Source organism: Thunnus maccoyii, chromosome 14, assembly GCF_910596095.1.
Source record: "Thunnus maccoyii chromosome 14, fThuMac1.1, whole genome shotgun sequence".
Classification (NCBI taxonomy): domain Eukaryota; kingdom Metazoa; phylum Chordata; class Actinopteri; order Scombriformes; family Scombridae; genus Thunnus; species Thunnus maccoyii.
The window spans coordinates 23,600,670-23,619,772 of NC_056546.1; the positions used below are offsets into that span (position 1 = coordinate 23,600,670).

Genomic DNA, 19,103 nt, shown 5'->3' on the forward strand with positions numbered 1-19,103 from the left:
ACACACTACCTTTCTTATCTTTCTCACATTGAAAGGCTTTTAAGTCAGGATTTTTCTTTCTTTGCTTTGTCATGCTTTGACATTTTATGTCCACTTGCCCAATCCAGTATTCCCCTGCCTTCCAGGTAAAGGAAAACAAAGAGAAGGAACGTCTGGAGAGGCGGCTGCTTGATGAGCTGTACAAAATATTCATGGACTCGGATTCCTGCTACTATAGCATGACCTATGACCTATGACCCTTACCCCTGTGGAAACAGGTTTGGAGAGAATGATGATTCAAGTTCTTATCAACCTTCAGGTAACACACAGAAATACTGAGCAGCACGGCTTATTGTTGTTTTTCTATTTTCAGAATTGAATAATCGCACTGTGTCCCCAGATTTGATTTGTTGACAACTGCTGACAGAGTTATAGTATTTTTCATTACAAGTGTCTGCTAAAAGAGCGTAGCTGGCCCTGCTGGGTAAGCGTGTCAGTTGTATGAGCGGATGATTATCAGGGCTTTATCACAAGAGTATGAAAATACTTGGTGAATAGGAGCATTAACAGCTCTTAAGTTATGAAAGATGGTCTGCTTTGGAAACTTGATGGAAAAATCTGGGTTGCCAGGTTGTGAAAAATCTCCTTAGCTGTTTAGTTCATCAGTTTTAGACTGTTGACCAACCAAAGGAATAATTTGCAATCTGGCAACCTAAAAGTTTTTTTATATGTATTTTGTAATCTGAAATTAATGGATAATAATGTATGAGTAATACAATAAATGCTTTACACAAGAATGACATTAAATAGCCTCGCAGCAATTCCACCGCAGTTGATAGCAGCAATTAGCCAGCTGTGTACAGATAACAGATGTGCAGAGTTCAGCATGGACACGAGCTGTGAAGAGCAGAAGTGAGCAAACTGTGGAGCTGTAATCGAGGCGGGGCGAGATTTGTCGACAACACTTTTCTCTCTGTCTGTTCGCTCTGCCTCAAACATTCTCGCCAACATGCCTCAAGCATGATAATAAACTGGTTTAGCTGGGTGACGTCGGAAAAGCAATGGAACTGAAAACTTTTGGCATGTCCCACCTGGACTAGAAGCGCGACATGTTGTGGAAGAAAACATGGTGAAGAGGGCAAGATGACGAAACTTTGACGAGTAAATTTCAGAGGGGTAAGTTCACCAAATAACGACAGAGCTGTACGGTAGTCTTTTATAGAGCGATGGTTACATGGAGAATATGTGTGACATATGGCAAGCGTATCCTGACGTGTGCTTCAGTGTTACCTGATCTTGTTGAAATGTTTTCGGCCTCAGTGGGCAAAAATATTTTGATTCGGACCCCCACCACTGAAATACCAGTAACCATTTATCTTCTGAAGCGTTTATTCTGTCTTATCTATAGTGATTGTAGTGCTTAGTTTTGACTATTTCGTTTCCTACATATGGTTTTACATGAACTTGCAAATGGTGAGTTTTTGTCCAGAGGGAGGAGCCGCACCCATAACCATCTATCCTGTGGTTAGATCTTCCCTCATTCATCATACTGTTTTTTGGTTTTTTTGCGTTTTTTTTTTTGCTTTTTACTAGCACAGTATTACAACTGAGAGGATTCTTGTGATAAGGGCCCCATCTCTTGTAAGGTATAATGAGACCCAGAAGTGAGCTTTGTTGCTGGCTGACATGGTTGGAATAAATATCATGATATGAAGATTGTTTTTCTGATATCATAATATTACAGATGTACGCAAAATCAAATATGAAATTGCTAAATTGATGTCAAATCCAATTAACTTTCTTCCAATATTGTGCATTACATCTGACAGAATATTTGCAACATGTAAAATGAAAACTACAATGACTTGTTTAATAGTTTCAGTTACTATTTGCTTGGAATCAATATGGACCACTGAACTTTATAAAGTGACAACATGATGTGATCAATACACAATACATTTCCAGTAAAGGATGATAACCAATGATATTGAATTTAGGGAGGCAACTACTTACTACTTTCTATTTTCTTGAGTTATCAGTTTATCGTTTGGTCAGTAAAATGACAATAGTAAAATAAATAAGTAAAAGAAAATAGTGGAAAATTCCCAACACAAGTTCCCAAGACCCAACATGATGTCTTAAAAATGTGTTGGTTTGTTTGAACAAGCAGTCCATACCCTAAACATGTTCAGCTTATTATCATTTAAGATAAAGAAAAGCAGCAAATATTCACATTTCAGAAGCTAGAAGTCTGTTTCTGAAAAAGGATTTAAATGGTTAAGTGGTTGTCAAAATTGCAATAGATAAATTTGCTGTCATTCTTAATCAGCTAATTCATCTCTAATTGAATTATCGTTCCGCTTTAATTAGATGACACTCTTGTTGGTTGTTTGGTGTCTCTGAAATAAATGTGTGGAGTGAAAATTATTATGTACAATAAATATATCCCATGTCTCTCTTCAGCCAACAGTATGGCACGTCGCTCTCAGTGTTCCTCTGCTGGGGATGACCCCCTGGATCCCAACTACCTCGCTCCTCACTATCGGGAAGAGTACCGCTTGGCTATTGACGCACTGGTTGAGGAGGACTTGGAGGGATACTACGAGCTCCTCCAAAAAGTAGATGAGGTGGACTTCCTGTCCACACCTGAGATTCACTATATTCGGAGTGCTGTTCAGGTCCCTCAGCAGAGCAACCACCAGGAACACCATTTCCTAGAGACTGGGGGTGATGGCTCCTCGGACACATACTGGCCGATCCATTCGGACCTGGATGCCCCGGGCCTGGACCTTGGCTGGCCTCACCTGCATCACTTCAATGGACCCACAGAGGTCACCACTCTAATTAACCCCCCTGAGCCTTACATGCCGAGTATCAAGGAGCAGGCACGGCGACTTATTAAGAATGCTCAGCAGGTCGGTCTTTCACTTTCATTATGGTTGTAGATTTAGACATGACTAATCTTTCTCTGAAGTTACTGAACTTATAACAATTTTGTTTTCACATCAGTCTTGTTTGTTGCTTTTATCTCCCTAGGTGATTGCCATAGTGATGGACATGTTTACTGATGTTGACATGTTTAGGGATATTCTCAATGCTGCCATGAGGAATGTTGCCGTCTATATTATCCTAGACGAGCAGAATGCACATCACTTCATTAACATGGTGTCCAACTGCAGAATAAATCTACAGAGCATCCAAGTGAGTTCATGTTGTTTTATAAAATATATTCCTTTTGGACTGTAATAAAGCTGTATTGTTATATAACAACACAACAGAAACAGATTTAAATTCCATTACCAACCCAGGATATTACGTTCCTTCTCCTTCCCCTCATACACTCCCAGTCAGCACAACTCCTCCACCCACCACAGAGGTTCCAACCATTTTTTGGAAAGGTTTTAAGGTCGGAACCTGAAGATTTTAATAGAAAAGTAGCAAATGAGTGTAAATATTTGGATATTTGAAAGAACTCTTGAGTGACTTCAGTAACATTCAACTAACTAGTTTTATATTCATTACTCTTTGACTACAGTTTGACTATAGAAGCAAAATAAAATATATGCCGATGCACTGTTACAGTGTGTTTTTAGATACTTAAAGGAAAAGCTTGGTGATATTCTGTGTTTTTCTTTTTTGTCACCAAATCCCACAAAAAGACCAAAACCAACAATGAACTGATCCTATTAACAAGTATTGTCAAAAGCCTGATATAGCTTATTCCTCTGTGCTGTAGAGCTCACATTATTGAGCCACACTGTTGCACTGGCTGACATGTTCCTTCATGATGGTAAACGCAGGCACTGTAGTATATTTTGAGTCAATCAGATATACACTGTCCTGCTGCTGTAAACACTGAGTAGTGAACCAAATGTGTATTAATCTGCAGCTCAAAATAGTCCCCAACAAATGTGCTATTTATTCCTGTTTGAATAATGTTTGATAAAAACTACAGTGCCCAGCTGTTATAAAAAAATATTTAGCCCTTTTTTAAAAAGGACCTGTTTTGTGACCTGTTTGTGACCTGTTTTTACACATTTATTTCTTTAGTAGGAACAAATGAACTTGGGTCTGAGTGTCACAGACAGAGTATGGAAGTCAGAGGGCTTTGATAGGCAGACCAACACACTGTTGGTTTTGGTCTTTTCATGGGATTTGCTGACAATAAGGAATATTTATTATGTCACCAGCCTTATCCTTTAACTCTATCCATACTAATTGAATTTGTGAAGCAAAGTACAAGTACAGTAGCTTCACTACAGCTGTTGGTAAAAGTGACTATAGGAATAAGGAAAAAATATCTTAATGTCATAATGTCTTTTCTTTCCAAACATCACATGGTTGGTGCACACCTCCAACTGACTTGACAGAACTAACAACCTTATCATACCTTTGCTGGACATGTGAAAATCTAGTTATTGAACAAACAACAGTGAACATTATATTTAACAACCCTTTTATCTTCATCCATCAATGTCTGTCAAGTCTGTATGAATCTTATATGCTATGTCATGAGTCATGTCATGTTTGTCTTATGTGTCACTTTTTCTTGTCTGTCATTTTCTTTACATGTTGTATGTTATATGTATGCTTTATGTGTGATATATGCCTCTTGTATTTGCCTGTAATACTATGATGTGTTTGTTTTATATGGTTGTTTAGATGTTAGATAGACATTAGCCATGTGGATAAATCTGGCATAAGTACATCGCAATGATGTCAATCTATGATTTGTACCTGACATACACAGTAAATATTGATAATAAAGTATTTTTCCATCATAGAAACCACAAATATTGAGCAACTTCTAAATACTGCATATTTAGCTGTGAAGAGGAACTTGAAAAACAGCCATTTTCTATCTCCCTATTTTCGGAGTGGCAGTGCTAATGCAATGCTGCCACCTGCTGTAGCTTGAATTACAATTTGGAACATGAACACCTCTGCATTTCCTAATTCTGCTCAGTATGAACCGTAGGTGATTTGATGCATGTCTTGCAGTTTCTACGTGTGAGAACAGTATCTGGCATCACGTACCACTGCCGCTCAGGGAAATCCTTCAAAGGTCAGATGATGGATCGCTTCATGTTGACAGACTGCAGGGCTGTGCTGAGTGGAAACTACAGGTGAGATTTGAAACTGCAACAGAAAGCCATACCTCTACACATTACACAACAAAATAGTAGGAGTGATGATTTGTGATTATTTTGTGATTTTATGTTTAATTTTCTGAATTTATTTAGACACCACACTTGGTTGGACGTGAGTTTGCAATGAATTTAGTGTGTTTAGTAATTCCTTCTTATTTTCATGTCTTTGTCCAGCTTCATGTGGTCTTTTGAGAAGCTACACCGCTGTATGGCACACCTTTTCCTTGGACAACTTGTCTCAACTTTTGATGAAGAGTTTCGGATTCTGTTTGCTCAGTCGCAGCCGCTGATGATTGAAAATGTGCTTGCTCCAATGGAAGATTTTAACCCTCTACAAAAGATGCAATACCCACGTGAAAGAACTTCACTGTACAGAGACCCCAGGAAGTTTCGTCCAGATGATGAACGTACAGATATGGACTGGAGAATGATGCCCCTTAAAAGGCAGGGATCCTTGCATGGCCCTGTAGATCCGTACAGTAGGTTTCCATCAGAGCAGTCACAAATGGATCCCTTGTTTGATCAAGGTCACTCCAGGATGCCTGTGATGGAAAATCCCACCTTCAAACGGCACAGTTATGCTGAAGGTACTCATGGCAGACACTCTTACCCATTCCTGCAGCAACAGGGGTTGCCAGACCTTGAGACCCAGGGAAGGCAGTTTGACAGGGGCCAGCAGCCACATGCAGGGCCAGGACCCGAAGCAGATTACAGTGGCTATGACAAATTTTGGAGTCGAGACAAGTCAAGTCATTCAGCAGATGAGTATTCTGAACCTGGCTTACCACAAGAGATGGATAACTTTGACCCTGTGCTTAACTATTTATCATCTACCAGAAATGTAGAATTTGACCAGGGCTCAGAGAAATTACTACCTTCAGCAGATTTACCATTAAGTTCATCTTACCCTAGAAGACTGAGTTTAGGCCAGACATATGCATGTCAAACCTCTCCCACACCCTCAAATCCAACTGATCAGAAGCAGTTTTTCCAGGAGCCTATCACTGACTGCAAGGATCCCATGGTGAAACGGGGGCTAAGAAACTTGAGGATTAGCTCGTACCTCAGTGCATACGATAATCCAGGAGATGAAGGCCTGCCACTGGCACCACCTCAGGTACCAGATCCCTTACAAGAACCCTCTAACCCTCCCATACAGCAAAAAGCACCAGGCATGCACTTTTCAGTTCCTAAAATCCCTCATTTCAGAGAGTTTAAGATTCCTACTTTACGCAGGGCAAGTCAGATGCCAAGTTATGTCAAACCCACTGTGCGAGAGCAATCAAAGGAATTGCCTGATGAAAGTACTACTGTGGCAGCAGAAACCAAAACGACTCCAACACCTTCAGAATCGTCATCCACAACTGAGGGGGACAAGACAGAGGAAGCAGAACCAAAAGAACCGAAGACTAGTGTTGTTCGAAGGGAGGAGTCGTTCCGTAGGAAATACAATGCAGCAGTACCGCGGAGCTCGAGGTTAAGATCTTCTCTGATATTCAGCTCTCTGGATCAGCATACCTCTCAAGATACCCAAACTGCTGCAGGGCAACAGGATGAGGAGGGTGAAAAAGATGAGGCAAAACAGACAAAAGTACCTTTTGTTTCTCAGGTTTTGGGACAAAAAAGATCCGCTGCAAGAGGACCTTTTGAATGGAGTCGTTACATAAAGTCAGCCACTGTTGATAACTCAGCACTAGAAGCTTCCAAACCAGACGATGGAACCAATAAAGCTGAGGAGAAAGATTCATCTTCAAAAGACGAGAATTCAAACAATCCACCAGAAACCCCTGAGGTACAAGAGTCATTAAAACCATCAGATGTCCCATCAATGCCCCAATCCAAGCCTTCTGAAGCTGAGTTGCCCAAAACTGATCAAATAGTACAACCCCCCAAATCTTTGCTCACTCCACTCTATGTAGATATGAATGATCCTATTGAGAGGCTCAAGTTTTTCAAAGAGTTGGCAGCCAAACGCAAAGCTGCAAAGGCTGCAGGAGCTGAAAAGAGTGCAGAGAAGGGTCCAATGAAAGCACCAACTTATCTGAAAGACAACACAACTGTTAAAAATGAGGAAGTTGTACCACATGAAAAAATTGCTGATACGTCTGTCAAAAAGCAAACCGCACAGCAGGTCAATAATGACCCCAATACATCTAAAAGCTGTGAAGAGGAACAAACCAGAGCTTCAACTGATTCAGAGAAAATAGAGATGAAGAACATCCAATCAGCAGCATCCCTGCCTGTTTCTGCAGAAACAGAAGCCCCTCAGAGTGAACCACCAGAAGACCAAAAGCTGTCAAAACCTGCTGTAAAAGAGTGCAGCCCCTGTCAGTCACCTACAACAACAAATGACACACCTGCAAATGTTCCATCTCTTGCGCAAGGTACTGATAAAAGTGAAAACACTTTGCCCCATTTCAGTCCTCAGACCACCCCAAGTCCCACAGCTTCCAGCTTTGCCCCTCTTTCCCCTCCAGCAGAGACTATATCTTCTAATGTCACCCAAGAAGACTCAAGCTTGACCCCAGCCTCCAACATGCTGTCCTCAATTTCTGACAAAATAGGAGAACAGGAATCTTTCAGTCCCTCCCCACCTGAATCCTCCCAATCAGCGGACAAAGCTTTACAAATATCTACTGCTTCGTCTGACATGCAGACAGAATCTACTCAAGCTCCATTAGATACTGTTTTACAGTCGACTTCACCCAATACCCATTCAGTAGTTGACTCTGCTCATGTGGAATTTGATATTTCACCTGATGCATATGCTGCTGGTTCAGTGCCCTCCTCATTAGAGTCTACTACAAAGATAAACTCTGAGGAATCTTGTACGATTTCACCTGATTCACAAAAAGATGCTCCTGAATCAGAAAACAGCCCCATTGCAGAGGAATCTGAGGTTTCTTCCAGTGTTGTTCTTGCATCACCAAAGGATGTCAAAGCTGATAGCACACCTCAGAGCCTTAGCTCTTCATCACCCGAGTTGTGTTTACCCAATGTATCTGATCTTGAAAGTAGTAATAAACCATACCAAAAAGAGCCCATTACTTCTACACCAGGAGACCCTTCACCTGAGCAATCAGAAACTAGGTCTCTTGTCAATCCAGACATTCCTCCTGATGCCTCCCGATCTGAAACAAGTGCATGTCTTCAAGATGCACCAACACAAGCAAACTCTCTCTCTGAACTTAACCTGACAGGATCTTGCTCTCCCACTCCTGCTGAAACAGTATCATGTTCTTCTCCTATGTCTGAGTCAGTTGGATCTGTCATGTCCCCTGAGGCTGAAAGAACAGAAACGAGCATGCTTGTATTGCACAGTTCCTCAGATACTGATTCTTTATCCAATGAGACTCCAACAGACTCAAACAAAGCTCCAATGCACCCATCTACAGAATATTCTTCTAGCCCAACTGAGCCTACCTCGATAGTCACATTAGTCACAACAGAGCCTGATCTGCCAACACCTGAAGAGTCACCTGTACCTGCTGATAATAGTTATATAGACAATCAAATTGAAGTAAGCAAACAGGAATCTAATGACCAAGCAAGGCAAAATGACTGCTGCGAGGTGGCAGAGGTTGCATCAGATGAAGTTGCTCCTCTGTCACCACAGTCCAAGAAGCCAAAATCAACCCAGTCTCGCTACCACTCGTCAACAGCCAAAGTGCTCTCAAGCAGCAACCTCAGAGATGATACAAAGCTGCTGCTAGGGCAAATTTCTGCAAATAGCCAAAGCAGGAACGAGGCGACCAAAGAGTTTCCTGTCACAGATGATGAGAAAGAAGATAAAGCTGACAAAAACGCCAAAAGTGTGAAAGAAAGAAGGATTGCGTCACTTGGCAGAGGGCCGCAGAAGTCAACTGAGGAGCGCCAGGAGCTGCTGGAAAAGCTCCAGAACATGAGGAAGGAGAGGAAAGTTTACAGTCGCTTTGAGGTATGAATACATTAATAGTAAGATTGCTTCTGTGTCAGCTACTCATTAGGATACAAATTTGTTTGCCTCTGTGGTAAATCATTTTTTGTCACTTTTACTTTCACAGATGGCACCTTAACAGGGATCCGAAGAAAGTTGTGAGGATGATCAGTATGTATAGAAGAAAATGCAAAATACAATGGAAAAGGGAAATGATGAACAAGACATTTTCTCACTAAAGACATGAACTTACAGGATGAAACTCATACAAATTAATACAGAAATGTCGTGATCAACAAAGGGCTTCTTTCTATGGGTGATTCACTAAGTTTCTTCCAGTGTGAAAATTACATGGACTGAGACTATGTATGTGTGATCAAATATGTTTTTACTGACCACATGGGTGAAGTGCAATGTTTGCGACAGTATCTGTTATGTGGCCTGTCCTTGCCTTTTTCTTACAGCACTGACAGCGTTTACATAATTATTAGTTGGTTTTCTGTCAAAATGTGATTTTCAAGTGTAATAGATAATCTAAAGTATCCTGAGCTTGTAAAAATGTATCATAGTATGCTGTCATGTATTTGACAATCATTTTAAACAAAGATGCTGATAAAAATGTGTTTTTGTGAAACAGGTGGGTATGTAAATTCATATCCATGCAGGACTGTTAATGTTCTGATGTAAATTAATTGTAATTGTTTAATTCTCTGAAATTGTAATCAAACATAAACAAAACTGAGATTATGAACCGAGATTAGTGCATAAGTCATTGCACACCATGCAGTATGTATTGTGTTTTTTTCTTCTCTTCTCTTCTCTTCTCTTCTTACACTTAATACAGTAAGAATCTTTAAGGTGTTAGTTATGTCAATTTAAGTTAAGTTTGTTCAACCAAATTACACGCACAAAAGAACATATTTTCAAGCTTACCTCTGTGGTACATTGACATGCAGATACTTACTCTTCTTTTTATTGTTTTTTTAGCCATTAATTCCTTTATTAAATGCCAATACTGGAGAGATGACAGTCTTAACCCATATTTGTACAGATTTTGAGATATATTTTACAACAAAACAATGGAGGTAAAAAATATTGTTTGTGCAACATTAGAGTCAGATCAAAACTTAACCATATAAAACCAAAGCGCCCTGCATGGCTAGACTCCACTGCAGAGAAAATATGAATATGAGTTATTTCTTTGTAACTTGGTTGAACCAACCCTTTAATTGTCTCTGAAAATTTGCCTGAACCTGTAAAATGTGCCTTTTTGAATGAAAACCTGTCATACCTGTTTAAACAAGAAATTTTGAAACGACAAAGAATTTACACAGCTATATGTAGAGTTGTATTCTGCAAGTTACACTTTTTAAAAGGATTTATGGTTGTTATAAATATTTTTTTTTAAATTAAAAACTTGTCTCTTATCAGGATCATTTATATCTACATAGAATGTGTTTTAGGGGTTTTTGGCTCCTGTGTGTCAAATGTTTGAATGTTTGAATTCCAATGAGGAAAAATTTATTAATTCACATATTAAATTCATTAGCTTTATGTACATATTGTCATTTAAGTTGTTATAACAATTTTCTTCTAAAGTGAAGAGGATTGATCTTGAAGGACAGTAGCTTTGTATAGTTATATGAAATAAAATGTTTATGTTAATAATAGTAATAATTAATAGTTTTTTGTTAATGGCGAATTGACAAAGTTGGGCAGTAGTTTGAAAGAAGTGGACATTTAATAAGCAGGGAAGGTCTAAAGAAAAGAATTTTATCAAGTTGTGTTATAGAAAGTGTTGGATCCAGTGTTCCACCCATTGCAAAGACAAATAGTCAGGATATCTTAGCATCTGCTGCATCAGCATTAACCATAGGCCTTTTTCGCAGCAGACATTTTGACTTGTCATAGCAGGAGAAGCTCAGGTGTTATTAATAACACTGATGATGGCTCTGTTCTATTTAAGTGTCCCAATAATACATGATGACAGTGTGACAGTGAGTCAGCATGCACATTATCAGGACCCTGAAACTGAATCAGCAAAATGGAATTCAGTCATCATTAACTTTATAATTTACACCTGTGTTTTTCTTACTGTGACATGTAAAAAGTGTGAACATCTCCAGAATTAATGATGTTTTAAACAATTCTCAGTTTATGACGTGAAAATCAGATGCCCATGTTGATTTTTGAACATGTATTTCACTTCTTTTACTTACTGAGATGGTGTACAGAACTGCAAATGTGACCAGCTCCTACTTTATAAAATAGTATTTCACAGGTAAGTTATTCACCTACATATTTGGTGATGTATTGTAGTTGATTGCAATATACAGCATATTGAAAAGTCATTGTTTGATAACATCATGAGCAACAAATTATGACATAATTTATTTGTGAAGTCTATAAGATAAGATATCTCAACTACCCTCAGGCCAGAAATAACAGTTACAGCCATAGAAGTCCCTCAACACTGTGGAACAGGGTGCCACCCTGTGGCCTGGTGCCTCTGGTGCCACCCTCAGGACATATTTTACATCTCCGGCCTGCATCTGGTATGATATGATAGTTGATATCATACCATTTAATTTCCAACATTTGGCAGTTAAAAAATTCGCCCCTCTACAGGGAGGTCAGAGGTCAAGTTCAGCTACCAAACAGAGTACCTGATGCTGGCTGGGATTCAATGTTTTACTCAAGGACACATCAGAATTTCAGGACACTTCATGCCAACACAGGAGTCATTTCTGGATCTACAGTAAATGAGGAATTTTACAAACATTTGCCAGCTTGCTGCTGTCTAGTCTTTCCTGTAATAAACACTTCAAGTGTCTTTGTCAAATGATACTCACCCTAAAGACATTTAAACTGATTTACTACTTAACATTGTGGGGCTTTTCTTGCAAAACACTATGAAACCGACTAAGCTCGCAGTGAATGAAATTTCAACCCAGTCACATGCTACAGTGCATTGGTTATGAAAGAAGGACTCCTGTGCTTCATAAGAAACAGTGGGCCTCTTGTCTTGCAGATATCTTGATAAGCTCAGGCTGAATTACACTAATCTTTACAGAACCTTCACTGCCTGCAGTAGGAAAACTCACGCTCGGAACAGTAGTTTTTGGCATTGTTTTATTTATTTTTGCTGTCAGTATAAGCTTATAACAGAATGACTTCAGTCCTGAGGAGAGTGTACCACATCACTGCATTCAGCTGGTATGCTTTTGTTGTTAAGAGTCTTGCTGCTAAGGATGGAGAGGAGTTACCACCAGGAATCTTTGTTTATGGTGGACCTTGGAAATACCTCACTTTTTTAAATTTGGTGAGTACATTGTCTACACTGTCTCTATCACCTAGAAACACAGAATGTCTCATAATTTCTAAGGCAGATATTGAGAAAGGATATTGGAAAAAACAATAATGTCACTTGTAATGTTTCAGTTATTGCAAATGTCATTCTTTGGACTGGCTGCAGTAAATGATCTTCAACCTGGGAAAAACTCAGAGAGAACTCTGACCAGATGTAAAGACCTTCTCTTCTCTGTCTTTGCCTTCCCTGTGGGCATGGTGAGAAACCAGTTTTTGGAAAATCTTTTTTTGTTAAACACAAAATTATTATTATGTTAACTCGCTGTTTTCTGCATTTCATTTAGTTTGTTGTTGCACTTTTCTGGACGATCTTTGCCTATGACAGAGAATTGGTCTACCCTGCTTCTATTGACACCTTCTTCCCTCCTTGGATAAACCATGCTATGGTTTGTAAAATTTGCATTTTCAACCATCTTATGCCAAAATTTTAATAATCATGATTCTCCTGACATAAACCACCCTACGTAATGAGTTATTCCTGAACTCTTTTCTCAGCACACATTTGTCCTTCCTGTTTTACTTGGAGAAGTGCTGGTGCAGCCTCATGTCTACCCACCGACCAAACATGCATTGGCAGCATTAGGAGCTGTGGGTTTGGCTTACTTATTTTGGTAAGAGACAAGTCAGCGTGTAGTAGAGTAGTATAATGTCAAAGCATGTATGTATTGCAACCTTTTCTGCTTTTGAAATAATGACATCCCTCTTGATTTAATATCTTTCATGTAAAACTGACTAAAATAGCAAGAATGATGTTCTTACTGTGACTAGTCTAGGCTAGTGCAGTGCAGCAATATGTATCTGTTCACAATGCAAACAGCTAGAGGGTAAAAACTGCTTTTGTGAACCTTTTATAATTTTGGCTCTGATTCTGTAACAGTGCCTACAGACTTGCATATGTCATGTCAAGTTTTTTTTTATTATGCTGAGTGTTTCACTGTGATAATAATCAATGCCATCAGTGGAAACTGTGCCAGTGAATATTTGCACAAGACATACAAGTTTTTTGAGACAAGACAGTACAAGATGATCTGTTAGATATGGTGATTCTGAGAGTTGCTTTTCTTCCTTTTTTTCCTCTGAACATGTTCTGCAGGATTATATGGGTGTACTTGTCAGTTGGGATTTGGGTGTATCCCCTCCTCGGGCACTTCAGCACTGCTGGTCTGGTGGGCTTCTTCTTTTTTAACATGTCGGTGGTGACCTTGCTCTACCTGCTAGGAGACAAGCTCAACAGCCATGTCTGGAGTAAGAGACATTAGCAAATTTACTACCGGAGACAAACAAATGAGCAAAAGTTAGCTTGCCTCTAATCTCCTTGTCTGTCTACCTCTTTTCTTCTTCTGTCTCTTTTATTGTAGGTAAGGACTTGAACAAAATAATGGCGAAACCAAAATGACTCAATGACTCAGCCTCTCTGCCAAATGAAAATGGTCAAATAGTAATCCCTGAAAGCAAGACTGTGTAACTTTTGAAAGAATAAATGACACATTCCTCCTCTTGCAAATGAAAACGTGGATTTATTAGCAATGAAGTGCACTATTGTCCAATTCAATACGCTCAAGGGTTTTGCTGCTTACACCCGTATTTGGTCTGATATGAGCAGTAGCTTATGGTGGCTGTTAGCTAACATTAGCAAACTTTAACACACAATTTTTTTTGAGTATATCACTGTCATACTGTTACATTAGTTTAGAATTTTAGCTAACAGTACTTTAGCACTTCTGTTACCGTCACTTGTACTCACAGTGGCTACTGTTCAGCTAGTAGGAATAGTCTCGCCTCAAAAGGATTCATTGCTTTCTCTACGGAAACTGCAACAACCACTATATAAGAAGTATACCACAATATAAGAAGTATAAGAACACTTATACTTCTTATATTAATGTAAAAGTTTAATTTTACAGGTCAACAAAGGGGTATTCAACAGTGCAAAGTGCCTGAATAATGCAGTTGAAACACCAAAGCGAGCCCAATAAAGCAAGTTCTACTGACAACAAAGCATGTAATCCTCCTGTGGCTGTTTTAATTTTATGTAATATATCAGAGGCTTTTTTATCCACATATTCACTGATTTCAAATGCTTTTCATCCACTGTTATGCAAAAATAATAATTTGTAATAATAATAGTAATAATAATAATAGAGCAGTCAGGATCCATCATCAAAATGGTCACATCCACATTAAGCGCTGCTGAGTTCCCCTCTCTGCAAAGGGGAGGTTATAGCTAATTGACGTTTGGCCTGAATAAAGTGCATATTTTCCATTAATGATGGAGCAATTTGGGCCTTGCAAGAGTAGCTTGACTTGTTGTAATCCAAAACACAATGCTTAACAGCCTTGACCTCATGTCATCACAAATCCATCAGTCCAGGAACTGCTGCATCTTTGTGTCCATTAGATACTGTAAGTGTGCAGATTTTTCAAAGGAGATCATCAACTGTTCAGGTCCCTGTAGCCTTTAAGATGGTGGAGGTAGTTTGGATCTGCATCCACCAGTCCGACTGAAAGGATCCTGGCCAATAAATGCACATCTTCTTCACTCAGGTCCTTCTGATGAAGAGAAGAACGTCAAACATTTAATCTCAATTCTTTTAAATAATTACAACATTTACCTTTGGATAACTACTCACCATCTTGTTGGCAGAGGATTCAGACAACTGTGATTTTTGAAGTTTATTTCCCTGTCAAAGATAATAGTCTTTATAGAAAATCACACTGTATTTCCTGCTTGCTCATAATGGACACTTCCTCTAAGAGCTGCAGGACAGTTTTTGGTTCTTTCTTGTTAAGATTGATTCATGTATTAATACGTATCTGATTCATGTTTCCATTTGCAAAATACTGATATTTAGGTTTTGTGCTTTAAAGGATAAAACAGAAAATATTCCATCATACACAACAGCAACACTGTAAATATTTACTCACATCTTTGAGTCCTTTTGTAAAGAACATTATGATGAAGAGAAGGCCAGTAACGATCTGTGCATGTTGAAAAGAACAGCAGTCAGTATTACATAAATCACAGTTCTCATTAGACAAGAACTCTGACGAGTTGACATTGCTTGTTCACAGCTAAAAGAAATTAAAGTAAACTACAAAGATGTTTTTACTTACGCCCAGCAAGTGCAACATCTGTACTCCTCTTGGTTCTGTCCTGCTTGTGTGCTGATCTGTAACTTAATGTGTGTCAAATAAGTTCCTCCTGCTCTGAGACAGCAGACTACATAACTCACCAGGGAAGAACACCCATGAAAAACCAGCACTACTGGATATGCTGCATTTTCAAGAAGCACCTAATCTTGCACCTGAAATATGTGATCATGAGACAAATGTTCTGTTACGCAAATGACTGCGTAAAATGGGCTTTTGTTGTGGAAAGAAGGGCCATTCATGCCTTTCAGTGTTAATACAGTTTCCAGTTTAGATTAGTTGTTCTCTGTCATCACCTGCAAATAGCAAGGAAAGAGAAGAGTTATGACTGGTCCATGATCTATGATTTCACACTTTGAAGCAACATTGAGAATCACTTGGAAATCCTAAAATAAACCACCTCCTGTCCACTAGCATTCCCTTTACACCAAACATACTTTGAAGTGTATTGATGTGGTTTGTGAAAAATCTTGTTCTGACACCTAGAGAGAGTATCCATTCTTATTTTATTTTAAGTAATACTTTATTGGGATTAAAGGACAAGTTCACAATTTTTCAAGTCTGTCTGAAAACAATAGTCAGGTGTCCATATGAAAATTGAAATGGGTTTTGCTTTCTCTAATCATTCCTGCTGCTGGACTCACAGGTCAATCTCTAAACACTTCGCTCATAGAGACTGAGGCGCGTCCTTGACAAAATGTAAGGGGTGTAGGTTTGTTAGTGGTTGGTTTCACCGCTGTTCAAGCAGCTACCATGAATTTAGAAATCTCTAGACTTTGGTAGGTGGAGATCTTTGATTGTCTGGTATTGCAAGTCTATCCTCCTGCTAATAATGACTATTAGAAGATTCCCTCCTAAAACCACAGTCCTTGTTCTGTATAAAAATGTATTTATAGGTTTATCTGAAGCTAATATGACGCTTCAGCAGTCTGAGTTAGACAAATCAAGTGGATGTCCTCCAGAGTTCCCTCTGTGTTTCCCCAGACAGTGTTTCACTGTTGAGCTGAGGTGGAAGGACAGTAGCAAAAAGAGGGACTTTGGTACTAAAAGGACTTATACTTTGTAAGATATCCACTTGATTTGACTCATTTGGATGGTTGAAGCTTCATATTAGCTTCAGATAAACTTTTAAATACATTTTTGCATGGAAGGAGGATGGTGGATTTTGTCCCCTATCACTTACCTTGTAAGCACATTATGAAGGGATGTCTTTATGTCAAGTATGAAGAGGAGGAATGATTACAGCAAGAAAAATCTGTTTCAATGTACATAAGGGGGCTTTGGGTATGTGCAGAGGATATTAGAGGGGCAGGAGCCCAACTTCATAAAAGGTGATTTTTGCAGATAATTAAATAAATATATGCCTGGAATGACTACTTTTGCAACACTGTTAAAGGGATATTAAAATTTACGTATTTAAAACAAACCTATGACTGAAGTTGGTTCAAACACTGCTTCATGACAGTTAATAAATGATACATGCAAAAAAATGAAGTTTATTTCAGTAAATTCTCCTCACATGTTAACCAGCCCAACTCTTACCCACTGTAAGAGTACTGCCCTCTGACTGGCATCCTCACTTGCAGAAGCTCAGCTTAACACTTAACACTTCCTCTGGCTGCATGGCTGCTTCTCGCCTCCATATTAATCTCTTACCACCTTTCCATAGAAGGCAGAATTGCTTCAGTAATAATGGGCCATAAGAAGATGCTGATATTGTACGTATGGCCAAGATACTATAACTATGTGCCAAAAAATTAGTTTAAAATAATTCAAATATCATATCATAATACTGAGGCTTGGTAGACATCATGCATTTAAGCCACAATTCTAAAAAGCAACACATAAGGTGTATTAGACACTGGTTTATTTTATAAATTAATTTAAGATAAAGATTTTAATAGTTAACATTCCTTCATCCCTCCCTCCTCCAAAAAATACTGAATTGCTTGAACTTAACTATTTACTTAAATATACAATGACATTTGTAAACAGTTAACATTTAACATTAATTTTAATGTAGCTGCGTTCACTGTTCTTATACACATATTCACTTGTTGAGCAAACATAACATAAAATACGAATAAAGGAAATATATATGCTTACTGTCCATATATTCATACATTAGGTGTTACTTTAATATCTGACATTAACGTCACAAACACAATGACAACATCACTGCTGACTATAGTTAATGCAGATCAGTTTGACGCTAGAAACTCAGATTAATTTAGCTAACGTTGAACGCACCTCACTGGCTACTTGTTGCAGAAGAAGGAAGACGCATTTCTTAAATGCATCATATTGTCGTTATCTTGTAGCTTGAGGGGGGTACAGATGCAAACCTTTTTCACAACTCTATAACTAATTCACACAACTTGGAGAAAGATGTTATATGACAGTATCCACTCCCGCTTTGCATGTAATGTGCAATAACGATAATAAGATCTGAATATTTCCCCCCCGAAAATATGATGACTGAAGTGATGATACATTTAATTTGTAGCACCCTTTTCATTCGTAGTGAAACTCAAAGTGCTACAGCATTAAAAACATACAACACAAAACATAAAACATAGAAACATAGCGATGAGTGAGTGAGTGAGTGAGTTTGTGTATAAAGCCAGCCATGCTTCCTTATCTGTCTCTTATCAGCTTGACTTATCAGGTTTTCAGTTATCAGGCTTGAAAAAGGCAAATAAGGTCAGCAGATATGTTCCAGATCGTCCCAGTAACCCATAATTACATAAGAGGAACAAAAAAATAAAAAAATAAAAATAAAATAAAAAAGAAAGCAAGAAAGAAAGCAAGAAAGAAAGCAAGAAAGGAAGAAAGAAAAAAAGAAAAAAGAAAGAAAGAAAGAAAGAAAGAAAGAAAGAAAGAAAGAAAGAAAGAAAGAAAATAATTATTATACTGTAAATATACTGTAAATATTAATTGTGTAATTTTAATACTCTGTAGTGCCTTTATAATTTAGTTGCCTCGAATACTTTTCTATATTATATTGTAGTTTACATGGTAGGTATTAAGCTATACTTTAATTAAAGTCGATTTATAAGGATATGAGCACTGAGAACCTCACCAGTACACTTTATATCAATAACAGTCCCTCACACTATCACTTTCACCTTTCCATGTTACATACAACATATATACATAATGAACTGTATATGTGCAGATTTACATGTCTGTGTGTGTGGGGGGGGGGTTGTACCTACACTGTATGTGTATGGTGTACGTACTATGTATAGCTGCAGAGCCATCTAGAACATTTTAGATGCTTCCTGACACTTCTGTTAAGCACAGAGTGTGTAAAAGCACTGAGACTTCCGGTTGAACGAGTGTGCCTTCAAATTAAAGGTCACCACATTTACACTTAAAGCCACATCAAATTTACATAACACGTTTCTAATAATGAATTCAGCTGCTCCTGACAGTAGTCTCGGTATCTGGTGAAAATGGAATACTGTTGGGTTGTCAGTTAGAGATGCAGTAGCAAATTTATGCATTACAAAATTATCCACAGGTATTATTATACG

At 38.5% G+C, this 19,103-nt stretch overlaps 2 protein-coding genes across 2 annotated transcripts; both read left to right on the forward strand.

Moving 5' to 3' along the window:
* Positions 1-762: 762 nt before the first annotated feature.
* Positions 763-10,713, forward strand: fam83ha (family with sequence similarity 83 member Ha). Its single transcript, XM_042434202.1, has 6 exons — positions 763-1,155; positions 2,443-2,894; positions 3,016-3,180; positions 4,981-5,105; positions 5,304-9,066; positions 9,173-10,713. The coding sequence occupies exons 2-6, from the start codon at positions 2,451-2,453 to the stop codon at positions 9,182-9,184; spliced, it is 4,509 nt and encodes a 1,502-aa protein (XP_042290136.1). The 5' UTR covers positions 763-1,155; positions 2,443-2,450; the 3' UTR covers positions 9,185-10,713.
* A 1,479-nt stretch (positions 10,714-12,192) lies between these two features.
* Positions 12,193-13,864, forward strand: LOC121912082 (androgen-dependent TFPI-regulating protein). The gene is made up of 6 exons (XM_042434144.1): positions 12,193-12,367; positions 12,487-12,612; positions 12,699-12,800; positions 12,910-13,025; positions 13,508-13,659; positions 13,773-13,864. Exons 1-6 carry the CDS (start codon positions 12,215-12,217, stop codon positions 13,808-13,810), a joined length of 687 nt encoding a protein of 228 aa, XP_042290078.1. The 5' UTR covers positions 12,193-12,214; the 3' UTR covers positions 13,811-13,864.
* Positions 13,865-19,103: the final 5,239 nt, after the last annotated feature.

Coding starts and splice junctions, on each gene's coding strand:
- fam83ha (XM_042434202.1), top strand. CDS start 2,451: ATGGCACGTCGCTCTCAGTGTTCCTCTGCTGGGGATGACCCCCTGGAT. Junction 2,895..3,015: donor TTATTAAGAATGCTCAGCAG/GTCGGTCTTTCA, acceptor TTATCTCCCTAG/GTGATTGCCATAGTGATGGA. Junction 5,106..5,303: donor GTGCTGAGTGGAAACTACAG/GTGAGATTTGAA, acceptor GTCTTTGTCCAG/CTTCATGTGGTCTTTTGAGA.
- LOC121912082 (XM_042434144.1), top strand. CDS start 12,215: ATGACTTCAGTCCTGAGGAGAGTGTACCACATCACTGCATTCAGCTGG. Junction 12,613..12,698: donor TTGCCTTCCCTGTGGGCATG/GTGAGAAACCAG, acceptor CATTTCATTTAG/TTTGTTGTTGCACTTTTCTG. Junction 12,801..12,909: donor CTTGGATAAACCATGCTATG/GTTTGTAAAATT, acceptor CTCTTTTCTCAG/CACACATTTGTCCTTCCTGT.